At 41.7% G+C, this 12,416-nt stretch overlaps 1 protein-coding gene across 15 annotated transcripts in view; it reads left to right on the top strand.

Moving 5' to 3' along the window:
- LOC117505291 (adhesion G protein-coupled receptor L3-like) overlaps positions 1-12,416 on the top strand; it is a 397,273-nt gene that overhangs the window by 179,290 nt on the left and 205,567 nt on the right. For 14 of the 15 annotated variants that reach the window (XM_034164909.1, XM_034164919.1, XM_034164914.1 and 11 more), the window contains one exon: positions 3,780-3,794. The exons of the other annotated variant lie outside the window; for it this stretch is intronic. In XM_034164909.1, coding sequence (XP_034020800.1) covers positions 3,780-3,794 — 15 coding nt within the window. The remainder of the gene's footprint in view (positions 1-3,779; positions 3,795-12,416) is intronic. 15 annotated transcript variants of the gene reach the window in all.

Genomic DNA, 12,416 nt, shown 5'->3' with positions numbered 1-12,416 from the left:
TGTCATGGACTAGTGTCTCACCTATGGGGACAAGACTTCCCAAATAACACATTACAGTGGTCACTCTAATCAGCAAAGCGGTGTAGAATTAAACATCACTGTAGTGCAAACCGGACCCTAATGCATAAAATCACCTTGCAGTTATGATGTTTCTAAAGATCTGAAGTTCTGTTGTGATATGAGCCTCCTTTGCATAGTTATGATTGCATTCCTCTTCTCAGACAGAAAGAAAGATGAAGAAACAAGAAAAAAAAAGGAAGAGGGTGCTTTTTAGTGACTCAGTGACAGCCGTGCCCAAAATCATATTAAGGTCACAATGGGGGCCGTGAGTTGGAGTGAAGAAGCTTTTCGAATGAATCAATTCTCCGTCTCACTGTGCTTCCCCGCCACTTATGTCTGTGACACTCTAGACGCGGCTATCCAAGGCTAAAGTCAGTTGTGTATTTCAGGCCGTACTGTATTTGTGGCGAAACAGATGTGACATCAACAAAAGGCTTGAGTGATCCGTGAGGTGACCTTAGTCAAACAACGGTTAGCAGCCAATACCCGGGGAGCGGTGCATTTCCTTGTCAGAGATTCCACCCGTAACCGTAACTCCCTTCTCACACCATCTCCTCCGGCAATTACGTTGTATACCACCGCTCGCATTCCCGCCACTAACGCCTTTTTCGCTCTCGATCATTACCCCCTTTCAGTTTGCCGCCGTTAGTGATCGCTCAATCAGAGACGCCGGCCTCCCCGCGGTGTCTGTTGTGTGGCTGTGTCTCACAGGAGGTGAGGAGCCGTCAATTGAGGACATTTGGCTGTTTACTTTGATTTTGATCCGTGGGGTCCAAATGTGGCTCAGTGTTATTGGCAATTTTGAGTAGTAACTGATTCCGATGTAGCTCAGAGCTATTGTTGCTGAAGCTCAGTGCAGAGTTATTGTGCATTAGTGTCGATGGCGAGATGCTGTGCTGTGGCAGGCCACAATTTTATGATCTGACAAACACAGAGGACTTGATAAAAGCCACCATCATTGCTGTTCTTTTTCCCTTTTTCACCATGTTCTCTTTCCATTGGTTCAATAACTTGCATTAATATTGTTCTCTAATAACTTTCCCATCTTACAAACTTTAGCTCCCCCCACCCGCTGACCTCCATACCTCACTATGCTGCGCTCTCCATTTGGAGAAGCGGACTCGTGTAAGCCCTGGTAACAGAGGTTAATCCTCTCTTATTAGAAATGGGATTATAGGATGGGAAGGAACAGGAGCAGGCTTGCTGGATGGATGCTCACCTCAACTATAGATGGAAGAGACGTGCAAAATGTCATGGCAGAGCTTTTTTTTTTTGTTAAAAAAAAAGCTTGTCTATACCCAGAGGCAATAATTATAATAGGTCTTTAAAGTTAAAATGCCATTTTTAATGGCATTTTGAATGTGATGACCAGGTAAATTTCAATTGCGCCACTGGTGAAACCATGCTAAGATATAATAAACCAGCAAAGACAAGGAAATGCAACATTTATTTGAAAATAATGATGTATTAGTGATCATTACGTGCGGCAAGTAACTTGTAACAAAGACTGGAGCAGTCAGGCTTCACCTCAAGGAAGTCAGCAATCAACTGTATTCCAGCACTGCAAGTACTCACTGAGCGAGAGAGTAAATATCTGCATTCTTTGCAGTCAATCTTGATTTCCGCAAAACATTTCATTCAGTTCACCAGGCTGCACTGTGGGACATCCTGAGAATTCACTGGATCCCCAATAAATTGCTATACATCAAATCTGTTCTATGCCCAGCTACTGTGAGTGCCATGCATAGTGAATACTGGGATTCATCAAGGATGCGTTCTGGAGCCTCCTTTGTTTTGCACTTGCATGGAGTGCAGGTTGAGTATGATTATGGAGACAAGCAACTTCGGTGCCTGTATCAGTAAAGAAAGGTTTGCTGACTTTGACTTTGCAGGCGATGCTGTGATATTTGTTGAATCAGTGGATGCTATATTTATGATACCGGGGATGCTGAATTAGGCAGAGTTTGCAGTTGTGATATATGAAGCCTTAGAGCAAGCTTTTTGGTGAATTCCTGGACTCAGCCATAAGAAGTGTATGCGGTGAAGGCCTAAGCTTTGAGGGTGATTCACTTGTCTCTGGAGTGACATTTGTGTCTCTGGGTCCTTGTTCTTTTAGATTGAGAAACGCCTGGTTAGATCTTATTGAATCACAAGGTGCCAAATGAATGACTGACTTGTAGTGCATGCATTGTGAGGGAACATCACCTGTGGCATTTTGGCCATGTAGCATGCTTGCCTTGGCCATGATCCAATGTAGTGGTGTCTCAGCATTGAAGACTCCAGCAAAGACCAAGGAGATGACCATGTAAGGCATTTGGGTGGCTACTTTCCACAGGTGGGGTTGAACGAGGAGTCTGCCTGGATGGTTGCCTTAAATGACTAAAAAAGAAAATGGACCTGAAAATGCATTTCTCAGTATTTTTGGTTTATAAAACGTTGGACCACCATCACCCCATCTGTACCTTTGAAAATTTGCAAAATATTCAGCCATGAGTTTAAATATAGATTTCAGTACTTCTTCACGAGCTATAAAAAAAAATGAATGTTATGGGTTCACTGTGCACTTTACCAGACAGCTGTCGATGAACTCCGAGGTAATGTGCTGCCTTCCCAATTAGTGGTTTAAAAAGTTTTATTTACATTTACTGAGGCAAATATTCCCACCTGTTCCTCGGCATCTGAATACTCCATGCTTCCCAACACCTGTCATGGTATTTTAGCAGATTCACTGTTTGTGATTGCCGTGAACACCTCATCCGTCCGCACGATCAAACTAAATAGTGGACCAATTAAATTATTTTTAATCCTGAGTGAAATGTTTACTGAAAACCTTTAAACAATAGGCATCGGGTTCTAAAATGGCTAAAATTCTCCTTTCAAATGGAATAATTATATACCATTTTAGCTTTTCTTTCAGCCAGTATAGATTCCCTTGTGTCTTAAAAAGCTTCTGAAGATGTGCTGTTGAGGTACAAGATCCTGTTTACCAAACAACTTGTTTTTGTGTCTGTCACTTTAAATGTAAAGAAGTACTGGCTACACCCCAGTCTTTTCTGAAAGGGTGTCTCTTTTCATCTGTCCTCAACAGACAACACACCGGCTCTGTGGACATGTCTCACAAAACAAGCAGGATGTCAGATATGGACTACCGCGACATATGTCACAGATGCCTAAAAGGAGCCATTTCAAGTCCAAAATATGTTTACGGCAACATAGTTTCGACACACATACATGTAGAATCGCAAAACCTTAACATGAAATTCTTCTGCTATTTAGCCGTGAAATGCGGATGAAAATAATTTTTCCACTTCCTGACCCCTTTAAAATGGCAGCTGCCTGTACGACTGCATTACGTTAACGCCTATTAGCTAAAATCAGGCTGTTGGTGTCGTAAACTTTAGAGTAAGGCGACACTGTGTATTTGCATCCGAGGCACTTTTTGGTGCAGATCTTTGACTGTGTTCCCTTATTTTCATGTCAAACAATGTTGTTTTATTTAAGATGTTAATCATTGTTCTTTTTCCTTCAGGATTTGTGTGACCTGTTGGGGTTTTAAGCCTCCCTCCCAAAAATCTTGTTTGTTAAATGTTTTCTGTGTCTATTCTATTATCCTGTACTTTTATGTGAAAGCAATGATTTTTTTTTCTTTGAATAATAATCATAATGTTAATGTGTTCTTTATTGTTCTTTCTTTCTCTTCCCTTCATGCCTAAAAATAGAAGTGGAACAGAAAGGTAACTAAATAACAATGTTTTAAATTTCATCTGCTTCCCCCCCAACCCACCCCATTTGGGTACATGCTTGCATTTTTGGTGATGGATGCTACAGCAGATCTCTGACATTTTGTACGTGGTATTTATTCATGAACCCGCTTGCACGTGTCATTCATGGGGGATTAAGGAATCTGCAGAGAGTTTGTTCGCATATATTCTGCATTACTTGTCAGTTGTACTTTTGACATTGCAAGCTAAATCTCAAAGGGAAACCTACTGGCAACATCCCACGGCCCAATACATACATACATACACACACACACACACACATATATATATATATATATATATATATATATATATATATATACTTATATATTTTTTTTAGCAATAACTGAAAATTATTCCAGTGGTGCTTTATCAGCTGCATAATATTAACAGTGCCACAATCGATATCTTGTCCAATAAACTGTCAGCATTTTAGATTATGGGCCGAACATCATGATGGCTATAACCTTCAGGGACTCGCCAGTCAATACTGAAGACGGATCATAGCAGGCATATTCATACCTTGTCAGCATGATGCTGCAGAACACATGCTTAACTATTGCCTTGAGAGTATTGTATTTGTCAGGGGTTATACAGAAAAACTGTCAGCAAGACCTTTGTCAGACATTAACTATCAATTTGGACTGAAGTCATGGAATCGTAAAACAAGGCATCAAGAGTTCCGCTTTAATGGCTGCGTGATAAATTTTAAGATTCATACCAGGCATAAATTAATGAGATACCGCCGGAATCTGCGGCAAAGGGAATTAGCAATGAAGGTGAACAAGGCGTCTAAGATGTTTTAGTGTACCCCCCTCCGCCCCCATGTATGCCACGGTTGCCTTTGTGTCACTCCTCTAATGCCTTCCATCCACTCCACCTTTGTGCTTACATCCCTAAAATGCTTGGTTTGCTGCCTCGCTAATGTGCCATCAGTCCAAACCCACTACCTGCCCTGACCTCGCAACCCCCCCCCCCCCCCCCCCCAAATGCTTTCAGGCTTTTTCAATTGCGGCAGCTCCTGAGATTGCGTCGAGGCATTCTGTCAACACATCCCGCCATATTTGTTTATCTGCAGGTGGACCAACGTGTTTCATATGAGGAGATTGCAAGAGAGAGAAACCTATATGTGTTGTGTTTTTTTTCCCCACCACCACCGTAGCTGTCTGCTCTCCCGTGGGACCATACATGAACTAGTTATGGGCCATAGGCACCCCCACTCCCCCAGTGCACACAGACACAAACACACACACATGTTGACTTTGCTATATTTTTCTGAACCCTTGCCATGTGTGGAGCATGAAATGAGAGGTAAGAGTGAAAATAAACTACTTAGAGGTTACCCTAGTAGATTCCAGACGTCAGCTGCTAACAACACAGTTTTTCACTATATTTCAATATTTATTTGGTCAACTTATAGATGGTCAGTTCTGACAAGTATGGTGTTATTGGAATGGGTTTTCATTGTGTAGTTCGAGAAAAACAAAACAAAAAACAATATTGAGATATTGTGGGTATTTGTAGTGAATGGTTATTATACATTGTGACCATTCCTTTCATGCAAGTTCCTGACACCAAATAACTTCAAAAACCTTTTCTTTTAGTGAAACAATTTGATATTTATGCTCAATCTTGATTTCTGATCATTACTGAAAGAGATATGCTTGGGCAACTGGTGTAAAACCTGTGCCATAATCCCAGTGCGGATCTACACAGTGTCCGCTGTGGTGATCCTGACCAGATGGGAGCAGCCAAAAAGCAAACAACAACTGAAAGAGAGAGGCTTTTTTTGACACCTCAAATGTGGTCATATCATGTGCCACCTATATTAGCCAACAAAAACACTGAAATACATTGAAAAGTTTGGTCGCTATTGGCTGGTGCCTGACCTCTACTAGGGTACCCCCTAAATAGAGTCAGAAAATCCTGTTTATCATACTTGATTCACTGTTAGTTCTTCTTCTCATGTTCCAAACACATAGAGGGTTTAGAACAATATGCAGAAGTAGAATTGGGGAGTGCACGTGGCCCATATCTAGCAGACAGACTAACAGCTTTTACTTTCCTTTGGCTCTGCGGTGGAAAACTGTCTGAGAGGTGTCAGGCTCCTGACCCATTATAATGAGTGGAGCCTTCTCACACACCCTGCATTTCATCTGTGATGTATTTGTTGGCCAAAGCTACAGAAAAAGAGAAAGCTGTGAAGTCTAACTAATTACCTTCAATGAGACATTGCACACAGTTTTTGTTATGTAAATGATTTTCTCTTTAAATTATCTAATTATGAGCAGTGACAAATGTTTTCCGGGAATTACTGGATGTCTGGATGCAAAATTTCTAACATTAACAAACCCTTGGATGACTGACAAACCAAATTAAACAACACATGCCACTCTGATAATATTAGCATTTAGAGTTAGCCCGTGTGGTCAATGCTAACTGTAGTTTTTGCTATATGCAAATGTTAGCCATAGTTGACATGACCACATATGCTAATGCTAACAGATAATGTGTGACAACCTATGCTAATGTAAACAATGGCTTCCATTTTCATGAATATGGCCACTCAGGCATCAAAGGCACCATGTCAGCATTACAGTATCCAGTATAAATAGTGGTACACTACACATTTGGAATGAAACGGTGTAATTCCTAAAACCTTGATCACGCTGTGCAGTATTCAGCAATTATATGCTTATTTTTTATTATAGTATTCAATGTAATTTCATGCTTTGCTTGTTATACCTTCCCTCTTGTGCTTTTCCTTTGGCTACAAACAGATAAATGTACATTTTTAACAAAAAACACCACCAAGGAACTAGAGACTGATTCAACACCAAGGAACTAGAGACTGATTCAAGGGCACTGTTTCCTCAAGTATGACAGATGTTCCTATTAAAAGGGTTACTTTTTTAATGCTGTTTCATATAGGTGTATTAAAATAGATATTAACTTACATAGCCAAAAAACAAACAAAAAAGTCATCATGATAAAGTGATGTAAAGAGAATTTTAAGACATTTTGAAAATTGTTTTAAGACGTGCGTGTTAATAACATAGAGTACCTTGCCTGCAAGATCTATTTTTGCATTTTTGCAGACATTTATTCATTCATTATTATTATTTTATTGTGTGTTATTTCAGGTAGCTGACAAATCTGATTTGGATCACGCTGATAGTATTAATGTAAAATCTTTTATCTCCAAAATTTGATCTCTTGTGGATCTCAGTATGTACACTGTGTCAGTGGATGTGTCTCACACACAAAACAGGCATGTTGTTCTGTAGAATAACTACATTAATGTAAACTCTTAAAATGTGCAAAGTGATATATAACACATATCTGTTCATTTTAAAATAATCCACTAATTCTGAAGATTTGAACATTAACACACAGATGCCCAAAGGAATTATGGGTAAACTTAGCCTCCGCTCATACTGACTGGTTGATTCATTCATTCTATGTAAACACCAACACAAGTGAATCAATGTAACATGTTGGTGTTTACAAATAAATGTGCTTTTGTAAAATGTCAAAAAAAGAAGATCCTGCAAGACAGCGCCTATGCACACACATGATGACATCACAACTCTATCCGTTTAGAGAGACGAGGTTTCTTTCAATAACAAGAACTGTCAAAAAAACTTTCTTGTGTGTGGTTGGAGTTGTGTGGCCATAGGAATTGCCTTTTGAATGCTTGAATAATGATGTCAGTCACACAAAGAAATCAAATAATAGTGAAAACATGTTCATTGCGCACAGATTGTTGGTATTTTGGTTGTTGAACTTTGCGGTGCGGTGTCATAATAACATATCAATTAGTCGCTCTGTGCAGTGTCATAACATCTGATCGGTTCGCGGCTCTGTGTGGTGTCACCACAGATCAGTCAGTTGCTCCATGAGGCATCATAACATCTGATCGGTTAGCGGCTCGGTGCGGTGTCACAACAGATCAATCAGTCGCTCTGTGAGGCGTCATAACATCCGATCGGTTAGCGGCTCTGTGCGGCGTCATAACATCCGATCGGGTAGCGGCTCCGTGCGGTGTCATAACAGATCAATCAGTCGCTTCGTGAGGCGTCATAACATCTGATCGGTTAGTGGCTCCGTGCGGTGTCATAACATCCGATCGGTTAGCGGCTCTGTGCAGCATTGTAACATCCAATCGGTTAGCGGCTCAGTGTGGTGTAATAACATCCGATCGGTTAGTGGCTTGGTGTGGTGTCATAACATCCGATCGGTTAGCGGCTTCGTGGGGTGTCATAACATCCGATCAGTTAGCGGCTCTATGCGGTGTCATACCATCCAATCGGTTAGCGGCTCCGTGCGGCGTCATAGCATATTGATCGGTTAGCGGCTCGGTGCGGTGTCACAACAGATCAATCAGTCGCTCTGTGAGGCGTCATAACATCCGATCGGTTAGCGGCTCTGTGCGGCGTCATAACATCCGATCGGGTAGCGGCTCCGTGCGGTGTCATAACAGATCAATCAGTCGCTTCGTGAGGCGTCATAACATCTGATCGGTTAGTGGCTCCGTGCGGTGTCATAACATCCGATCGGTTAGCGGCTCTGTGCAGCATCGTAACATCCAATCGGTTAGCGGCTCAGTGTGGTGTAATAACATCCGATCGGTTAGTGGCTTGGTGTGGTGTCATAACATCCGATCGGTTAGCGGCTTCGTGGGGTGTCATAACATCCGATCAGTTAGCGGCTCTATGCGGTGTCATACCATCCAATCGGTTAGCGGCTCCGTGCGGCGTCATAGCATATTGATCGGTTAGCGGCTCGGTGCGGTGTCACAACAGATCAATCAGTCGCTCTGTGAGGCGTCATAACATCCGATCGGTTAGCGGCTCTGTGCGGCGTCATAACATCCGATCGGGTAGCGGCTCCGTGCGGTGTCATAACAGATCAATCAGTCGCTTCGTGAGGCGTCATAACATCTGATCGGTTAGTGGCTCCGTGCGGTGTCATAACATCCGATCGGTTAGCGGCTCTGTGCAGCATCGTAACATCCAATCGGTTAGCGGCTCAGTGTGGTGTAATAACATCCGATCGGTTAGTGGCTTGGTGTGGTGTCATAACATCCGATCGGTTAGCGGCTTCGTGGGGTGTCATAACATCCGATCAGTTAGCGGCTCTATGCGGTGTCATACCATCCAATCGGTTAGCGGCTCCGTGCGGCGTCATAGCATATTGATCAGTTAGCGGCTCCATACGGTGTCATAACGGATCAATCAGTCGCTTTGTGAGGCGTCATAACATCCGATTGGTTAGCAGCTCTGCCCATCGCTGGACCACTGCATGGGGTTAAGGAATAATTTTTTTTTTTTTTGGTGACAGTTTGGCAGCCAGGCCCTTTCTGCTGGGGGCAGAGTTGAGCTCAGCTCCTTTTGGCTACCTCACTACTGCAAAATACATAGCAGACAGGAGCAAAAGGGATTATATTTGTTTGTCAAGTTGCTAGCTATGTAAAAAAAAACAAAAACAAACAAAAAAAAATGTTAGCGGTCTAAAAGTAATCGGAACTAAATTTATCAGAAGATAATTGGTCCGATGACGGTTTTAAAACTTATCTGAAAACCTAATCCGCTAACAAAAACATTAGCTTCGATAATTATCCATTATCGGATTAGCTGACCAGTGCCCACCACTGAGGACTTGACACATATCACGATCCATGTCAGCTCTATATTTTGCTAATAGCAGGGTAGGTTGTACTTCCACAGACAGAATTGCAGGGCTTAGTGATTATTGTGGAAATGAAAAAGGTTGCATTTCTTGAATGGCTGCTTGGGGCTGGCTTAAAAAATGAGCCATTCCCCATGTTAAAACCAGCAACGTTAAAGCAGAAATAAACACTTTTGCAGCCTGATGCAACAAACACTAACTTAGTCTTTCATAATAACTGTGCAGGGTGAAAGTTTTTCTGTAAGTCATCGATTTAAAATATTTAAGCCATAATGTTCTGAATAATTAGGGGTGTGGTCACTTTCGAATGACAGCTGTGCAACTATTACTGAGTCAGTATGTAGGTAATACCCTATCATCCAGTCCATAAGCATATGGGTGAATCAAACACCTGAACTATACTCAACAAAAATATAAACGCAACACTTTTGGTTTTGCTCCCATTTTGTATGAGATGAACTCAAAGATCTAAAACTTTTTCCACATACACAATATCACCATTTCCCTCAAATATTGTTCACAAACCAGTCGAAATCTGTGATAGTGAGCACTTCTCCTTTGCTGAGATAATCCATCCCACCTCACAGGTGTGCCATATCAAGATGCTGATTAGACACCATGATTAGTGCACAGGTGTGCCTTAGACTGCCCACAATAAAAAGCCACTCTGAAAGGTGCAGTTTTGTTTTATTGGGGGGGGATACCAGTCAGTATCTGGTGTGACCACCATTTGCCTCATGCAGTGCAACACATCTCCTTCGCATCATCCGTGAAGAGAACACCTCTCCAACGTGCCAAACACCAGCGAATGTGAGCATTTGCCCACTCAAGTCGGTTACGACGACGAACTGGAGTCAGATCGTGACCCCGATGAGGACGACGAGTATGCAGATGAGCTTCCCTGAGATGGTTTCTGACAGTTTGTGCAGAAATTCTTTGGTTATGCAAACCGATTGTTTCAGCAGCTGTCCGAGTGGCTGGTCTCAGACGATCTTGGAGGTGAACATGCTGGATGTGGAGGTCCTGGGCTGGTGTGGTTACACGTGGTCTGCGGTTGTGAGGCTGGTTGGATGTACTGCCAAATTCTCTGAAACAACTTTGGAGATGGCTTATGGTAGAGACATGAACATTCAATACACGAGCAACAGCTCTGGTTGACATTCCTGCTGTCAGCATCCCAATTGCACGCTCCCTCAAATCTTGCGACATCTGTGGCATTGTGCTGTGTGATAATACTGCACCTTTCAGAGTGGCCTTTTATTGTGGGCAGTCTAAGGCACACCTGTGCACTAATCATGGTGTCTAATCAGCATCTTGGTATGGCACACCTGTGAGGTGGGATGGATTATCTCAGCAAAGGAGAAGTGCTCACTATCACAGATTTAGACTGAACAATATTTGAGAGAAATGGTGATATTGTGTATGTGGAAAAAGTTTTAGATCTTTGAGTTCATCTCATACAAAATGGGAGCAAAACCAAAAGTGTTGTGTTTATATTTTTGTTGAGTATAAAATTACCCTGTTAGCCTAAGCTTGTTTAGGGAACACTGAGATGTTTTGGCTCCATACGGCCCACCCATGTCATGTTGGTCTTGCCCACGCTCAACCTCTTTACCCATTTATCACAAGAGTGAAGGGTTGGACTAAGTCAAGCCCTGCCAGGATTGTGACATTCAGAGTTACACCATTTGAGCTTCAAAAAAATCGCTCTCAAGAAAACCTAAGGGTGACACCACAGAAGGTTTGTCTCTGTCCCCATATGATGATGATACCTTGGTCTCCAATTAGAATGGCTTCCACAAGGGTTCATACTCTTCTGCCCTTTGAGACTGGCATCAAATCCTCCTTGTTTTGCATGGTTGTAGGTTCTCTGGCTGTGTGACCCAGTTGTATACTGAGTCCTTCTCTCAGCCAGTTTAGAAATTAATCTAGAACTGTTTACTGACCTGAACATCAGTATCTGGCTTTTGTGTAGAATCTGCCAGAATGATCTTCATGCTCTCTTTCTGTTCATGTTGTGCAGCAGATAGGTGAATATTTACTGAGGGGTCAATTGAAGAATTACACAGGGGTCAAAATTTAAAAATGCTCCAGTCATATTGAAAGTTATCCCATATTATTTGTCTGATCATAAAGATTCCAAAAGGTATAGTTTGGACTATCTGTGAATGAATGTTATGGAGTTATGGGGTAAAAACAGCAAAAACACTGAGAAAGGTCAATTTCAGTTTGTACAGGGTTGCTCCAATTTTGGTAAAAAAAAGTGGTGCAGATTACTGGTTGAGCTAATAAAATTTATAAATGGAATAGTTTTGACTGTGTTGGATGCTTGGTTTGCAATGTAATGGTTAAACAATATTGGCATCTATTGGATTCTATGAAATGTGACATATGCTACTCTGTAACATGATAACTAAGCATGATACATGATGCAAACTATTCCTTTTTAAAACCATATTCAGCAGCTTTAACTTTTGACCCCTGTACAAATTGAAATTGACCTTTGTCACCATTCTTGCTGTTTTTACCCCATAACTCCAGAACATTCATTCACAGATAGACCAAACTATACCTTTTTAGAATGTTTATGATCAGACAAATAATATGGAATACCTTTCAATATGATTGGAGCATTTTTAAATTTTGACCCCTGTGAAATTGACCCCTTCTTGGCCGTTTATTGAAAGTTCATGTGGCCACTCGGCATTTTTAAGAGTAATGTCTAAGGAGTATGTGTGCCAAATTTGGTGCTTGCACTAATGGCTCTTCTTGCAGAATATCTCTTTTCCTTTTAGTAGCTCCACTAGCTTCCTTGGTGTCAAGGTTCACTGGGAACATGAAACCCAAAACACATTGGGCCTCATGTATCAACGTTGCATACGGCGGTATTTGAGCGTATATGGG

This window comes from Thalassophryne amazonica, chromosome 23 (genome assembly GCF_902500255.1).
Source record: "Thalassophryne amazonica chromosome 23, fThaAma1.1, whole genome shotgun sequence".
NCBI classification, from domain to species: domain Eukaryota; kingdom Metazoa; phylum Chordata; class Actinopteri; order Batrachoidiformes; family Batrachoididae; genus Thalassophryne; species Thalassophryne amazonica.
Note: the sequence above shows the minus strand (reverse complement) of the source record. Positions and strands in the feature narration are given on the sequence as shown.